This window comes from Aegilops tauschii, chromosome 5 (genome assembly GCF_002575655.3).
Source record: "Aegilops tauschii subsp. strangulata cultivar AL8/78 chromosome 5, Aet v6.0, whole genome shotgun sequence".
NCBI lineage: Eukaryota > Viridiplantae > Streptophyta > Magnoliopsida > Poales > Poaceae > Aegilops > Aegilops tauschii.
Window position 1 is genome coordinate 9,931,618 of NC_053039.3, and position 17,541 is coordinate 9,949,158.

Below are 17,541 nucleotides of genomic sequence, written 5' to 3' on the forward strand. Positions count from 1 at the left end.
TAGGGACACGTTGTGGTCTATGTATTCACACATGTATTACGATTTCCGGACAATACAATTATAGCATGAATAATAGACTATTATCATGAACAAAGAAATATAATAATAACCATTTATTATTGCCTCTAGGGCATATTTCCAACAATAAGTTCATTCTTATCATTAGGAACAACAGTAATACCTCCCTTTTTAGGGACAAAATGAACGGGACTTACCCATCTACTGTCAGCTATAGGATAGATTATACCTTCTTCCAGAAGCTTCAGTATTTCTGTTCTTACCACTTCTTTCATTTTAGGATTTAAACGCCGTTGGTGATCAACAACGGGTTTAGCATCAGGTTCCATATTAATTTTGTGCTGACAGAGAGTGGGACTAATGCCCTTTAAATCATCAAGAGTATATCCAATGACAGCTCGGTGCTTCTTCAGAACCTTCAATAATCTTTCTTCTTCATGTTCTGAAAGGTTAGCACTAATAGTAACAGGATATATCTTTTTCTCATCAAGATAAGCATATTTTAAAATGTCTGGCAGTTGTTTTAATTCAAACACAGGATCACCTTTAGGTGGAGGAGGACCTCCTAGAGTTTCAATAGGCAAATTGTGTTTAAGCTGAGGTCGTTGTTCGAAGAATTTTTTATCTATTTCATTTCTTTCATGCAGATGCATATCATTTTCATGGTCTAGCAAATATTGTTCTAGTGGATTAGTAGGAGGCACGACAATAGAAGCAAGACCAATTATTTCATCCTTTCTAGGCAATTCTTTCTTATGATGCTTCCTACTAAACTTAGAAAAATTAAACTCATGAGACTCATCACCAAAACTAACACCGACCGTTTGTTTCTCACAATCTATTTTAGCATTAACGGTGTTCAAGAAAGGTTCACCAAAGATAATGGGGAAAAAGTCATCTTGTGGGGAACCAAGAACAAGAAAATCAGTAGGATATTTTATTTTCCCACACAAGACTTCAACATCTCTAACAATCCTAAGTGGTGTGATGGTGTCTCTATTAGAAAGTTTAATATAACATCTATGTCTTCTATTTCAGCAGGTGCTATATCATTCATAATTTCTTGATATAAGGTAAAAGGAATAGCACTCACGCTAGCACCTAAGTCAATAAACCATGATAACATTGATTCCCCTATTTTGACCGAGACAATAGGCATGCCAACAATGGGTCTATGTTTATCTTTTTCATCGGGTTTGGCAATTCTAGCAGCTTCATCACAGAAGTAAATAACATGCCCATCTATATTTTCTAATAGGAGATCTTTAACCATAGCAACACTAGGTTCTACCTTGATTTGTTCAGCAGGTTTGGGTGTTTTAATATAGCTTTTATTGACCACAGTTGAAACTCTAGCATGTTCCTTAATCCTAACAGGGAAAGGTGGTTTTCAATATAAGCAGTAGGAACAACTGGATCAACATTATAGATAATAGTTTCATCTTAAGCTATTACCGGTTCCTTAATTTCTTCTTTAATATGTGTGTGATATTTAAACCACTTCTCCTTAGGGAGATCAACATGAGTAGCAAATGATTCAAAAAAGGAGGCTACTATCTCAGAGTCAAGTCCATATTTAGTGCTAAACTTTTGAAAAGCATCGGTATTCATAAAAGATTTAACACAATCATACTTAAGCTTAATACCTGACTCCTTACCTTCGCCGAGTTCCCAATCTTCAGAGTTGCGTTTAATTCTTTCTAAATAATCACACCTGAATTCAGTAGTCTTCTTCATAAAAGAACCAGTACAAGAAGTATCAAGCATGGATTGATCATCACGAGAAAGCCGAGCATAAAAATTCTGAATAATAATTTCTCTTGAGAGCTCATGATTGGGGCATGAATATAACATTGACTTAAGCCTCCCCCAAGCTAGAGCGATACTTTCTCCTTCACGAGGCCAAAAATTATATATATAATTTCGATCATGATGTACTAGATGCATAAGATAATTTTTTTGGTGAAATTCCAATTTCAATCGATTCCAATTCCAAGATCCAATATCATCGCATAGCCTATATCATGACAATGCTTTTCCCTTCAAAGATAAAGGGAAAACCTTCTTCTTAGCTTCATCTCCGGTTAAACCTGCAAGCTTAAATAATCCACAAATTTCATCCACATATATCAAGTGCATATTAGGATGTTCGGTTCCATCTCCTACATAAGGATTAGCTAGCAGTTGTTCTATCATACCCGAAGGAATTTCATAACCAATATTTTCAGTAGGTGCAGTAGGTTGAGGGGTAACTAATTGTGGTTCCGGTCGAGGTGAAGATACCCCGAACAAACCCCTCAAAGAATTGCTTTCCATAGTAACAAGTGACAATAAATTTCAGCACGTAGTAATAAATTTTCCTTACCAATTTCCACTTACCAAGAGCACTTCACTCCCCGGCAACGGCGCCAGAAAAGAGCCTTGATGACCCACAAGTATAAGGGATCGATCGTAGTCCTTTTGATAAGTAAGAGTGTCGAACCCAACGAGGAGCAGAAGGAAATGACAAGTAGTTTTCAGTAAGTAATGTCTGCAAGCACCGAAATTGTAAGTAGCGAGTAGTTTGATAGCAAGATAATTTGTAACGAGCAAGTAACAGTAAGGGTAACAAAAGTGCAGCAAGGTAGCTCAATCATTTTGAGGCAAAGTACAGGCCAAAACAGTCTCTTATGACAAGCAAAGTGTTCTTGAGGGTAAACGGGAATTTCATCTAGTCACTTTCATCATGTTGGTTTGATTCGTGTTTGCTACTTTGATAATTTGATATATGTGTGGACCGGTGCTTAGGTGCTGTTCTTACTTGAAAAAATCTCCTACTTATGATTAACCCCCTCGCAAGCATCTGCAACTACGAGAAAAGTGTTAAGAATAAATCTAACCATATCATTAAACTTTTGGATCTAAATCAGCCCCTTACGAAGTAGCGCATAAATTAGGGTTTAAGCTTTTGTCACTCTCGCAACACATCATCTAATAACTACTCCACAATGCATTCCCTTAGGCCCAAGTATGGTGAAGTGTCATTTAGTCGACGTTCACATGACACCACTAAGGGAATCACAACATACATACCATCAAAATATCGAACACATATCAAGTTTACATGATTACTTGCAACAAGATTTCTCTCGTGACCACAAGAACCAAAGTAACTACTCACAAATGATAATCATGCTCATGATCAGAGGGGTATTAAATAGCATAATGGATCTGAACATATGACCTTCCACCAAATAAACCATATAGTAATCAACTACAAGATGTAATGAACACTACTAGTCACCCACAAGCACCAATCTAAGGTTCCGGTACAAAGATTGAACACAAGAGATGAACTAGGGTTTGAGAAGAGATGGTGTTGTTTAATATGTTGATGGACATTTCCCTCCCCAAGATGGGAGAGTTGTTGGTGATGATGATGACGATGATTTCCCCCTCTGGGAGGGAAAAGTTCCCTCGGCGGAATCGCTCCGCCGAAGGGCAAAAGTGCTCCTGCCAAAGTTCTGCCTCGAGACGGCGGCGCTTCATCCAGAAAGTCCTCTCCTGATTTTTTTTCAAAATGACTTATATACAAGAAGATGGGCACCAGAGGTGGTTCGAGGAGGGCACAACCCACCAGGGCGCGCCTGGGCTCCCTATCGCGCCCAGGTGGGTTGTGCCCACCTAGTGGGCCCTCTCTGGTGGTTATTTGCTCAAATAATTCTTATTTATTTCATAAAAAATCTCCGTGAAATTTCAGCTCATTTGGAGTTGTGTAGAATAGGTGGCCCGACGTAGCTTTTTCAGGTCCAGAATTCCAGCTGCCGGTATTCTCCCTCTTTGTGTGAACCTTGCATATTATGAGATAAAAATCATTAGAATTACTCCAAAAAGCATTATTATGCATACAAACATTATAAATAGCAGTAGGAAAACATGATGCAAAATGGACGTATCAGGCGGTGGTGGTCGGGACAGTGATGTCTACTACACAACCTTCTTCTTGTAGACGTTGTTGGGCCTGCAAGTGCACAGGTTTGTAGGACAGTAGAAAATTTCCCTCAAGTGGATGACCTAACGTTTATCAATCCGTGGGAGGCATAGGATGAAGGTGGTCTCTCTCAAACAACCCTGCAACCAAATAACAAAGAGTCTCTTGTGTCCCCAACACACCCAATACAATGGTAAATTGTATAGGTGCACTAGTTCGGCGAAGAGATGGTGATACAAGTGCAATATGGATGGTAGATATAGGTTTTTGTAATCTGAAAATATAAAAACAGCAAGATAACTAATAATAAAAGTGAGCGTAAACGGTATTGCAATGCTAGGAAACAAGGCCTAGGATTCATACTTTCACTAGTGCAAGTTCTCTCAACAATAATAACATAGATAGATCATATAACAATCTCTCAACATGCAACAAAGAGTCACTCCAAAGCCACTAATAGCGGAGAACAAACGAAGAGATTATGGTAGGGTACGAAACCACCTCAAAGTTATTCTTTCGGATCAATCTATTCAAGAGTTCGTACTAGAATAACACCTTAAGACACAAATCAACCAAAACCCTAATGTCACCTAGATACTCCATTGTCACCTCAAGTAACCGTGGGCATGATTATACGATATGCATCACACAATCTCAGTTTCATCTATTCAACCAATACAAAGTACTTCAAAGAGTGCCCCAAAGTTTCTACCGGAGAGTCAAGACGAAAACGTGTGCCAACCCCTATGCATAGGTTCATGGGCGGAACCCGCAAGTTGGTCACCAAAACATACATCAAGTGGCACGTGATATCCCATTGTCACCACAGATAAACACGGCAAGACATACATCTAGTGTTCTCAAATCATTAAAAGACTCAATCCGATAAGATAACTTCAAAGGAAAAACTCAATCCATTACAAGAGAGTAGAGGGGGAGAAACATCGTAAGATCCAACTATAATAGCAAAGCCCGTGATACATCAAGATCGTGCGAAGTCAAGAACACGAGAGAGAGAGAGATCAAACACATAGCTACTGGTACATACCCTCAGCCCCGAGGGTGAACTACTCCCTCCTCGTCATGGAGAGCGCCGGGATGATAAAGATGGCCACCGGTGATGGGTTCCCCCTCCGGCAGGGTGCCGGAACGGGCTCCCGAGAGGTTTTCGGTGGCTACAGAGGCTTGAGGCGGCGGAACTCCAGATCTATCTTCTGTTTCGATGTTTTTAGGGTACGTAGGCTTATATAGGCTAAAGAAGTCGGTCGGGGGAGCCTCGAGGGGCCCACGAGAGGGTAGGGCGCGCCCAGGGGGGTGGGCGCGCTCCCCTGTCTCGTGGCTCCCTCGATACTCCCCTGGCTTGTACTCCAAGTCTATCGGGTAGCTTTCCTTCCAAAAATAACTTCTCCAGAAGGTTTCATTCCGTTTCGACTCCGTTTGATATTCCTTTTCTTCGAAATACTGAAACAGGCAATAAAACGGCAATATGGGCTGGGCTTCCGGTTAATAGGTTAGTCCCAAAAATAATATAAAAGTGTATAATAAAGCCCATAAACATCCAAAAGGGGTAATATAATAGCATGGAACAATCAAAATTATAGATACGTTGGAGACGTATCAGACAGCGTCTACCACCAGGCGGATCGGTGCTCGAGGCACGAACTTGGCTGGTATATACAGATTGCTCGATGATAGCCATCAGCAGTCACTGGATCATGTGACCTCTGATCCACTAGGATTGGAGGGGATTACAGGTGTGGGCACCCCTACGATGGTGGTGCCGACCCTGGCCCAGTGGCTGATGCCGGGCTTTTTTGCTGTGGCTTGAGCACTATGAAGCGGGTAGTTGGCGATGTCTCATGGCTTGGATGCTGAGGTGGCGACCCTGGAAGGCGGTCTTCATGGGTGGCTCTCCGGCGGGCACCATGGCGATAGTGGCGACTATGTCTCTTGGTCGTGTGGGTGACGGGAGGTATAGTGGCGGGTGGCTTGAGCACGCTCTGTCTTTGATAGTGGCGGCGCCCCAATCTGGATCTAGGGTTCTGGACTCGCCGCGCTTCTCCTAAAGACCTCGTGGTGACACGGGGGAGCTATCCAGTGAAAGCTCCGCACTTTGTCGCCGCCGTAGGCGACACTCGCGGGCGGCGCTTTCTTCCTGAAGACGTCGTCGTGGTGCTCCTCTCCGTGTCTGGGTCCATGTGAGAACCTTTGTCCATTTGGACTCGACAACGACGACGCTTTGCGCCGTTCTCCCTCCTGGGGGCGTTGTCGTGGAGGTTAGGTGTATTAGGGCATAACACAACATTGGTCTCAGAGCTTCCTGTGTTTTGCATGTTCAGTATTTTTAGGGATTGGCTTTGCAAGAAGGATATCTCATCATCTTGTATCGTTCGACCGTGTACTCTGTTCGGTTGTTGCTTTATATATAAAGTGGGGCGAAAGCCTGTTTCGAGCAATACATATCCTTATGAGTATTGGTATAAAGGGTTTGTATTTTTTTAAATATTTTTTAGGGTCATAAAAGGGTTTGATATTGTTCTATGGTCATGCAAACCCCGACCTGCGGTAGTGCCACCTTAGGCCTTGTACAATACTACTCTAGGTGTTTAGAAAGATGCTTAGACAAATAAACCGGTTTTTTCCGATCTTGTTCCCGCAATTCTAGCTTCTTTCCATGCGAGAGAGATATGCGGCAATGCATGAATAAATGCCACGTAATTAGCATTACTAACTGGTTTTAGTTTGGTAACTCCCCATTCGACGATCGTGCGATTCCCTTCTTCTACCTCTTGTCGTACGTGTACGTGGACATGGACGGCGACGCGAAGGAGCCGAGCGTCGTCCACGAGCTGGTGCCACTTCCTCTACTCTTCTTCTATCTCTTGCAGAGGAAACCAGCGCCGGCGGCGGCGGCAGTTCTCGGTCCGCTCGGTCGGACCGAGCTAAATCCGGATCGGAACGGCAGTGTTATCGGTCCCAAACGGGCCACCCCTGCCCTATATATATCCGGCCGACCCGGCCGAACCGCCGCATCAATCGCAGTCGCATCATGCCGCCCAACAAGGTCCAGCCGCGGGGTCCCGGCCGCAGGGGGCTCTTCTCCTGCCTCTACAGCGGCGATCGCGACGAACCCCATAACTACAACTTCAAGGCCGCCGGCGGCGAGTGCGACGGCCCCCCTGACTTCAGCTTAAAGGCCGACCTCCTCGACCTCATCCCCGACTTCTACGAGGAGGCGTTCGACCGGCTACCCGTCGACGACATGCCGGACGCCGTCGCCGACAAACTATACGAAACCATGCGCGACGGCGGCCTCTCCCTCGGCTTCCTGGACCCCGTCTCCAACATCATCCTCAACACCCTCGGCCTCTTCCCGCGCGACCACTTCCGGCCAAGGGAGGAGCCGCCCGCCAAGAGGACCAGGAGGTCCAAGAGGCTGGCCGGCACGGCACAGAAAAGGGATACCTGGTCGTCCGGTAGTACCATTGGGCCGTCCTGCCGCAGGGTTACCTGGCGCAGAGTTGCTCAGAAGTCCTGCCAGGCTCTCGTCAGGTTCATGACGAGCTACTTCGGATGCATCACCGAAGAACAGGCCACCCGCTACCTCCACTGGGCGGGCGCCGACCTCGCCCGCGCCGTCTTGCTCGTCGAGCACGATCTGTACGCTGCGGAGCTCGCGCTCCCCGACCCTGCCTCTGAGAGGACTCAGGCCGCGCTCAGGTGTGCCGTGATCCACGTGTGCCATTCCGCGCCTGACGTCCTCGTGCGGCTCCAAGCGTCGCCCTTGCCACTTCAACGGCTTCTCGCCGCCGCCCCTTTCCTAAAGTCGGGAGGGCCGAAGCTCACCGTTGACGATGTCAATACCATCATGGATCTGCTGCGGTATCAGGATGGCGGTCCCCTCGACCTCCAGGTGAACTTGCTGCCAGGCGGGAGGGGGGTAGTCGTCTACTACCGGAACCTCAAGCCCGATGAAGGAACTTTTGAGGTTTCCAAAAGCACGAGCTCCATGGATGGCTTCGACATGGTCACCATCAACGTCGAGCGGCATGGCGACCATTTTGCGTCCTTGCGGTCTCGTGAAAACAAGAGATCCATGATATCAGCATGTCTCGCAAAGGCCGTGAAAACCTCTCAAAGGCTGGGTTATTGGACAACTGTGGCGGCGATGCCTGCGAGTACACCCAGTCTCTCAAGATGAGGCTCCACGCCATGATCCACACCTTCTATCTCAAAGTCTTCACCATGCTACCCGCCACACGGCTCAGGCTTATCCGTGACATCCTGTTCGCCGGCCACTGCTATGGCCCCATGGACCCCATCTCCAACATCATCCTCAACTCCATTTGGCACAACATAGTGTGCCCACTCCCGCCCGCGGACACTGAGATCCAGGTGTACGACATCTTCGACACCCTCTCCTTGTTTCGCGTGGAGGTCCGGTCCTTGGAAGGCCTCATTGCCATCGTTCGTGCAAACCTTGAGTCTGGATCATCCATGCAGCGGGTGATAGAGTACCTCTGCTGCGAACAATGTGACTTGTCCAAGGAGACACACACACTACAACAATTTGTTGCCGCAGCCGCAGCGGGTCGACATCCACAACCCGCTGCACTAGGATCATTCCTCACGTCCCTGACACCCGGCGTGCTGCTTGACCTACAATACTTGCTGACCACTGGTACCAATGGTGTGATATCACGTGAATCTCTCGATCAAATAGAGCGCATTCTCTAAGACATCGCACCACCGTTGGCTCCCGAACCTCGCAATGTGGAAGCCCAACTTTGCACGGAGGCTAAGGAGATTCTTCTAGAAAAGAGGTCATGGTATAGGAAGATGAAGTTATACATTCGCTCTGGGGTCGCACAAGCGCTGCAAAAATATGCATCGGAGCATCCTCGGGTACATCAACCTGGCTTTAATTTGTTTGTGTTCATCGTTATTTAGTTGGTACATACGTAGTAGATATATATTCCATACATTTCTGTATCAATTGACCTTTGTTGCTGCTTGTTTTAGGAACCAAAGTATGTAACGAGTGTTATCTGTGGCGTGGAGTCCGCTTCGGAATCCTTGGGCAGGGAATGCTACCACGTTAACTTTGTGGCTGCTCCCGAATCAGGGGCCCATAACCAGTTTTTCTTCGCCCAAGTCAATTGTTCGTTTCCTTATCAGAAGACAGAACCAAATTTCTGCTGCCCTCTACTCTTCACACACACCAGTAAGTCCCCGTTCCTTGAGCAGCTATATACGCAGGTTTTTGTTTTCGTCCGGTTTTTCATAAATTAACTGGGCAATTCTCTTCTTCTTAATTTAAATCAGGCAAAAGTTTTGCCTCTGTTTAAAAAAACACAGGTTTTGAAAATTAAAGAGGAGAATTTCCACCCTGATTTGTCGAAAAGCCTTATGATTTCTTTTACGACCTTTTCGTCTTTTGATCCTACGATGCTTATTCTTATTTTTCTGCAACCAACGATGCTTGCTTGTTTCGTCCAATCATAGGAAAGGCCATATGCTTTGTCGAAAAGCCTTATGCTTGCTGCGATCATGTTAACTCTCTTGTTGTCCTTGAGTTAATAAAATGGCTTGTGCCCGCAGCTGAGATCATGTTATCTGGCTTAGCTAATTCGGTTTCATGTCTTGTGTACACCTCTGAATCTTGCTATACAACATTTAGGCCATGTTATCGATCAATATAACTTGAATATATGTAGCAATTCCGATATAAATTAAAACATTTGTGTGTTCTTGCAGCTTTGCTGCTGATCGCTTGCTGAAAATTTCAGCATCTTAAGATGTTTTTCAGATACACTTCCTCTAGTAACCTTTATTGTGTCAAGCATGGTTGCTTAAAACTGTCACTGTTTTGTGGTGTGGTCAGTGGAACCAATGCAAAATACACATGGTTTACCAAACATTTCACTTGGAAGAATTACTGCCGGAGCTGTTTTCTTGTGACTGATACATAATCAATTCTGGTTTTGGTGACAGGCCGTTGCTTCTATGGAAAGGGATCCGCGAGGAAGATTGTGTATCCAGATTCAGCAGACTATTTTGAGTGTGATGGTGATATTACTAACGGTGGAACAATGAACACAGATGGAATGCTAGACACAGATTTCATCTTCGATTTTAGGAGAGCCATGCAGTTTGCAGATGATCTGAGAATGTACGGTGAACAACAGAAGTTGCCGGAGTGTGATGAGTATTAATTTCAACAGCAAGAGCACTTAGTATTATTATGCTTGTAAATACTTCTGTATTCCATCTTGTATTTAATCATGGGCACAAATAACCTTCATTTTTCTCTTGTTCGGTGGAGGTTCAGTTTATTTGTTCCCATATCTGTAAGAGTTGACATGCAAGTACACAACATCACAGTTCTCAGATGTGAAGTTGAAAGTCTTAGAACAACTCTAGCAGATCAGCCGTATTCACGGCCTCCAAAACTCAAACTCGCCAAACATACAGGCTGTGTGTAAACTCAAAGTTGCCAAACATGCAACCTTCATAAATTTCTCTTTCCCATTTCTCCTGTATCTGTGCACTCTAATCGATCCTGAGTTTCACACATATATAAGCCGAGCTTGTCGTTGTTAAACATCACACACACTTGACCAGCAGTTCAAACCAAATGGACAGGTTCAAGATTCAAATTCAAATTTAAACATAATATAAACTTCAGGCAAAAGCAATGCTCGTAGGCTTCAAATGCGTGAACAAAAGATGAATCATAATGCACACATTCAGAAAATCACATGTCGTCAAGAGCACTGCATCCTCCCATGTGTGCATCGCCCCATCCTCCTGTGCACTGGCAACTCCATGGCATCCTAGAAGTCACGATCTCTGCTCGACTCATCGCCTCCCCAAATCTTCTTGATGTTTCATACATGGAATTTCTAACATCATGAGCTAGTTCTTTGCAGCCATCTTCTCTTGCATCAATTGATTGTCTTCAATAAGTTGAAGCCTATGTGCATCCATCTCGCATTTTACTTTCATTAATTTGTTCCCATCGTTCCATCTTCTCTTGTAGCCTCCTCTTCCCCAACTCCAGCTTCTCTTGTTTGCTCTTCTCCGCAATTCCTTCCTTGAATTTTCATCTCTGCAATCTTGTACTTATCAGCCCCCACATCTCTTTATATCTTGAGCATCTCCTTCGATCTCTTTGTCCGGCACCCCATGCTTGATCCAGGTGTAGGACTCCTAGGCATCCACTCGTCATCATCATCATCACCACCACCACCGGTGCCGTCATCAAACTCAAGAGAGAAAGAAGTGTTTTGGAGGAGCCTCCCTATTTCTCACCTTCTACTTCTCATTACTCTCGAAGAATGTCCAACAATACAGGAGGACACATGATTTTCCCTTCTCCTTGGGCTTTTTCTTGTACCCTTCTTTGGCTTTTTCTTGTACCTTGAGCTATCCAATCCTACAACATATAAATGTGCAATAATTTAATGTTCAATGTTATATGCAAATATGATGTTGAAAAAGACAGGAGTGCTCATGTAGTAATTAATGGTGGCACCACGGGAAGGCATGTGGGTCACTTGCTCCAAAAAAAATCTCCTTTTTTCGAAAAGGAGGATGACCCCCGGCCTCTGCATCTGGGCGACCTCCATCTGTTCAATGTTATACTTTGTAAGGTCCTCGAGAATAATCAATAAAACATTCCGCCATCAGCCACCACGACGCCAAACGACGACCTCCACCTACGCGAGCCTTGGCATGTCCTCCGCCATTGACGCCACCACGACGCCAGCCGACGACCTCCACCTACGCGAGTCCATCTCCAAGCAACGGACGTAAATCCATGCTAGGAAAGGGCCGCACCACCACCGGCGCCAACCACCCACAAGCGCCACCCAATCCCAAGGTTCCCAAAGCGGCGCCTTCAGGAAAGGAACGGCGCCGCGAGCGCTGCCGCCGACGAACAGAGTTAGGGCTTTCGCCCGGGAGACCTAGGGGATGGTGAAGTGAGGAGATCAGTCCATACCGACGCTTCCAAGGAGGGAAACAGTGCCCTCAGGTGTCGCCATCGGCGCGGCCAGTCATGGCTGGCCAGGGATTTCGCCCGAACTAGATCTCCGTCACCAGCAACACCTCCTGTACAGAACCGGCGACCAAGAGGAAGCGCGGCCCGACCAGGCTGGCCCACACGCCGAACGGGGGAGGAAGGAAGGCGCCAGAATGCGCACACCGACCACCGCAGATGCCGCCGCCGGCCGCCAACGACCACTGGATCCCGCCGCCCGCGCGGTCGGGACACCGGATCCATCACCTGCACGGCTGTTAGCCGGCCGTGCCTTGCCAATGGAGCCGCCGCTCCAGATCCGGGGTTCCCCACACAGGAGCAGGGCGACCGAGGCCCCGCCGCCACCATCCTTGGCGCCCCGGGCTTGCCCGGTGGCTGCCTCAGGTGGCGGCGAGGGAGGGAGGAGGGGAGGGGTGAGGAGGAGGGGCGGCTAGGGTTGGGAGGAGCAATCGGGTCTCGGATGCTGTGGCGAGCGGGGCCAACGTCATGGGAAGAGAGGTCGCAAAAAAAAACCTCCTAATGCTTGCGGACGGCGAGGACGTGCCCAGAGGTAGATCACGCTGTTGCGGACGGCGAAGACGTGCACGGAGATAGATCACGCCATTGCGGACGGCAACGGCATCCGCATAGGCCACATCACGATGACGACGTGCATGGAGGCCAGATGATGTACGACGGCGACTCCAACGACGTCCACGGCGGCCAGATCCGGGGTGAAGACGGGGAGGAAACTGAGGTGGTCCGACGTGGGTCGCTTTACATCGCAGCGGCGGCCGTAACGTACGGTGGGATAGGGCGGCGATTGGCCAGACGGGGCGGCATTGGAACGGGCCGCGTGATCGCTGCTAGGTCGTGGGGTCTATTTTTTTCGCGCGAGCGGCGCGGTGTAGACGCCAGTCGGCCATATCGGTTCGAGCCGTTCGCTCGGCTCTATACGTGTATGCGGACGCCGCACACTGCGCGGGTATACGTTAAGCACCCTATGCCCAAAATGCCTTTATACATTAAGCGGGGAAGGGGTGTAGTGAAGCAGACCTCTAACTGTATTTATATGCTTATTAACAAAATGCACATATCTTGGCGGGTGGTGTCGGCAAGGAATATGGGCCAGCGACTTGAGGCTCTGAATCGCGGCCCATACATATCAGACGCGCGCGTGTGTTCTGCTGTTAACGCTACAGCCGCATGCCATATACGTACGTAACGTACCCAACGATCGTCATCTTCCTCCCACAGACCCCGACGGCCACCGAACCGAGTCAGCAACCCTAGATCGATCCTGCCGCCGGCTGAATCGCCGCCTCAATCAATCGCAGTCGCAGCAGACGTGATGCCGCCCAAAGTCCAGTCGCCCGGTCCTGACCGCAGGGGGCTCTTTTCCTGCCTGTACAGCGGCAATTGCGACGAACCCCCTAGCTTCTGTTTCAAACGTGATCTCCTCGCGTCCATCCCCGACTTATACGAGGAGGCGTACGACCGGCTGCCCGTCGACGACATGACAGCCGAAGCCGCCGACCAACTGATCTCATCCATGGGCAAATACGGCCTCTGCCTCGGCCTCATGGACCCCGTCACTAACATCATCCTCAACACCATCTCCCACCTCCCTCGGGACTTCCAGGCAAACCCACCGCCTTCGCACGGCTGTAAGAGGAGGAGGAGGTCCAAGAGGTTGGCTGGCGCAGCGCGGCCCAGGGATAGTTGGTCCAGTACCATTGGGCTAACCTTCCCTAGGGATACCTGGCCCAGAGATGCCGCGCCATCCTATCTAGCTCTACGTAGATTTATGGTCAGATACTTCGGATGCCTCAGTGCAGAACAGGCCACCCGGTACCTCCACTGGGCGGGCGCCGACCTCGCCCTCGCTGTTCTGCTTGTCGAGCACGATCTTTACGCTGCTGAGCTTGAGCTCCCCGACCCCGCCTCCAAAAGGACACAAGCTTCCCTCATGAGCACTGCAACCTGTGCGTCGCACCCAGCGCCCGACGCCCTGGTGCGGCTCCACACGACGCCCCTTCCCCTACAGAGGCTCCTCGCCACCGCCTCGTTCCTCAGGCCAGGAGGGCCCAAGCTCACTGTCGACGACGTCAACACCCTCGTGGATCTACTGCGGTATCAGGGCAGTGCACACCTCGACCTCCAGGTGAAACAGCTGCCAGCAGGAAGAGAGGTCGTCGTGTATTGCCGAAACCTCAAGCCCAATGAAGGGAAGCTTGAGATTTGCAATAGCACAAGCTCCGTGGATGGATTCGATGTTGTCAGCATCAAGGTCGAGCGTCATGGGGACCTCTTTGCGTCACTACGGTCTGATCCTCAAGACAAGAGGTCCATGATATCAACCTTTTTAGCAAAGGCCGCGAGAACCGCTCGAAGCCGCGGTTTGGTAGAGAGCTGCAGTGGCGATGCATGTGAGTACACCGAGTCTCTTAGGATGAGGCTTCACAGTGCAATCCACGCTTTCTATCTCAAAGTGTTCACCATGTTACCGCCCTCTACGGGGCTCATCCGCGACATATTGTGGGCTGGCCACTGCTATGGCCCCATGGATCCTGTCTCCAACATCATAGTCAACTCTATTTGGCACAACATAGTGTACCTGCTACCCCTGTCCGAAATCAAAGAGCATCACATCATCAACACCCTATCTATGCTTCGCGTGGAGGTTCGTTCCTTGGAAGGCCTCATCACCCTCGTCCGAGGAATCTCCGAGTCTGGCTACTCGACGCAGCAGGTGATGGAGCACGTCTCCCACAAATGTTGTGACATATCTCATGAGACGCACACCTTGCAGCAGTTTGTTGCCGCAGCCACAACCGCTCGACACCCACAGCATGCTGCACTAGGGTCATTCCTCGCATCCCTGACGCCCGATATGTTGAATGACCTACGACGCTTGCTGACCACTGGCACCAATGGTGTGATCCCTCGTGAGTCGATTGGTCAAATAGAGTACTTCCTCCGACAAAAAGTAATGGCGTTGGATCCCGAACCTCCCAAGGTGGCCGAATTATGCGAGGAGGCTAAGGGGACTCTTCTGAGAATGAAGTCATATTATAACAGAATGAGATTACACTTTTGCTCTAGGCTTGAACAACTGCTGCAGAAATATGCCTCTGAGCATCCTTTGATATGTAGCTTTGTTTTTACAACAGTTTTAACATGGACTCTCTTACATCCTCTTTTCACATGAGAGATAAAGAGTATATAATAGATCTGAACCATTGGTTTCACTAAGTGGTGGGTCTGAGTAACTCTTACCTTCTTTACCTCCTAAGTGAAAAGATGAGGTAAGAGGGACCATTTTCAAAAGTTTGCCTTGTTTTTGTTCATCCTTGTTTACTTGGTACATATTCTTTACATCTCACTATCAGCTGCTTCATTTGACCTTGCTGTTGCTTGTTTTAGGAACCACAATATGTGCTAAGTGTTATCTGTGGTGTGGTGGCTGGTTCTGAATCCTTAGACAGGGAGTGCTATCACGTTAATTTTGTGGCTGCTTCCAAATCAGGGATTGCTCGTAACCAACTCTTCTTCGCCGAACTCAATTATTCGTATCCTGGTGAGCAGGAAAAACCAAATTTCTGCTGTCCTCTACCCCTGATATATACTGGTAAGTCCACATTCCTTCCAAGTAGAACTGAAGGGGAAGCTAGTGAGCAGCCATTCAGGTTTAAAACATTAGAGGGAACTGCCCCCGCCCTTGTTTCTGTGTTTCATTGAAGATCTTTTTGATTTCCATTAAGGACTTTTCATCTTTAATTCGTACGATGCTTGTTTGTTTCATCCAACCATAGAGATAAGCTCTCATAAAGAATAACTTATATAGGGGCACCGACTGCACATTCAGTGACGTTTCATTATTCAGTATTATGCTCCTCGAAATTTAATTCGTCCACTATTTTTCCATATATGAGATGATACATCAACTTAACGGCTAGGTATGCACCGATTTTCAACAAACTTGTGAATCGACGACGAGGGCAAATCAGCGTTTATTTGTAATAATTAGTTTATGGAAAATAGCGGCGGGCCTCCAAATCAGCTATAGCGGAGCTATATCAGGCTATTTGTGAAGGCGACTATTTAGCGGTACCCTGCTGAAAAGGCTATAGCGGGCTATAGCGGCCGGCTATTTAAAACTATGAGCAATTCTGACATAAATAAACATTTATGTGCTCTTCTTGCTGTTGATCATGTGTAAAAAAGATTAACATCTTAGGATTATTTTGGGATACAATTTCTCTATGATCCAAAGGGTACTTCTAACTTCTTTTTTTCTTGTCAAGAACTGTTGTTCAGTACTACTGTCATGGTTTTCTATTGCACACCAATGGTCTGGTGAGTGAAACCAACGCAGATAGACATGGTTTGCCAAACATTTCACTTTGAAGAATCGCTGAGCTGTCTTGTTGTAAATTGATAAATAATAAATCAATTTTGGTCTTGGTGACAGGCCGTTGCTACTATGGAAAGGGAACCGCAAGGAAGATTGTGTATCCAGATTCAGCAGACTTTATTAAGAGTAACCATGATATTACCCGCTATGGAACGCGGCACACGGAAGGAATTTTGGACGCGGATTTAATGTTCGATTTTAGGAGCGACGCACAGTTTGCAGAAGATATGAGGAAGTACTGTGAGCGTCAAAAAGAGTTGTCGCGGGAGGGTGATGAGTATTAATTCAAGAGCGGGAGGAACTAGTAATTAGGTCTTGAACCTTATTAAGCCCGATGTAGAAATACTATTCTGTATGAAGATCAAGATTGTTATAATACTTCTGCATTCTGTATTCCATCATGTCCGAACCTTCATTGTTGTCTGCCCAGTATGTGATCAGCTGAAAATTTGATTGGTCGATGGAGGTTCAGTTTATTTATTTTCATCTGTAACAAATTTCTACCAAACTTGTTGGACGTGCGCCTGTCCAAAAAGTAGAACACCCTGGCCAAAACCGGATTTGAAAAAAGTACGTGAACCTCAAAAAAGTTCACAGATTTAAAAAAAGTACATGAATTTGAGTCAGCATCGGTCAAAACCGGGGTGAGTCAACACCGAGATCAGGGACGAACCTTATTCAGTTTCAGTAGTTGAGGGTGCAAGTTGTCTGTTCAGAGTTGACGGACGAAATCTAGAGTCCGTCAAGAATTGAGTGACGAAAGGTATACCTTTTTATCTTTTACCGATTATATAGTGATTCTTTTGATCTGGCAACATGAAAGTTCAGGGCAGTTGTTTGACACGACAAATAATAAAAACAACCTGATTATTATGGTATTATCTCTCTACGCGTCAGGGAAATATTTGAGACTCCCAATCCCAGAAGGAAGAATGAGAAACCGTAATTTTCAGTCTATCATGGAGAGGTTCAGGAAGAGATGTAACGACTGGAATGAACGCTTCATGTCCCAGGCAGTGAAAGAAGTGCATGTGAAGCCGGTTGTGCAAGCATTGCCAACTTATGTTACGGGAGTTTTTAAACTGAACCAAAGCTTTTGTGAGAGTTATGAGA

General features: G+C 47.0%; 1 protein-coding gene and 1 pseudogene across 1 annotated transcript; both read left to right on the forward strand.

The window, feature by feature from the left end:
* Positions 1 to 7,037: 7,037 nt before the first annotated feature.
* On the forward strand, positions 7,038 to 10,665 carry LOC109745327 (uncharacterized; annotated as a pseudogene).
* A 2,697-nt stretch (positions 10,666 to 13,362) lies between these two features.
* On the forward strand, positions 13,363 to 16,712 carry LOC109745326 (uncharacterized). Its single transcript, XM_020304444.1, has 3 exons — positions 13,363 to 15,171; positions 15,438 to 15,642; positions 16,486 to 16,712. Exons 1-3 carry the CDS (start codon positions 13,363 to 13,365, stop codon positions 16,710 to 16,712), a joined length of 2,241 nt encoding a protein of 746 aa, XP_020160033.1.
* The last annotated feature ends 829 nt before the right edge of the window (positions 16,713 to 17,541 follow it).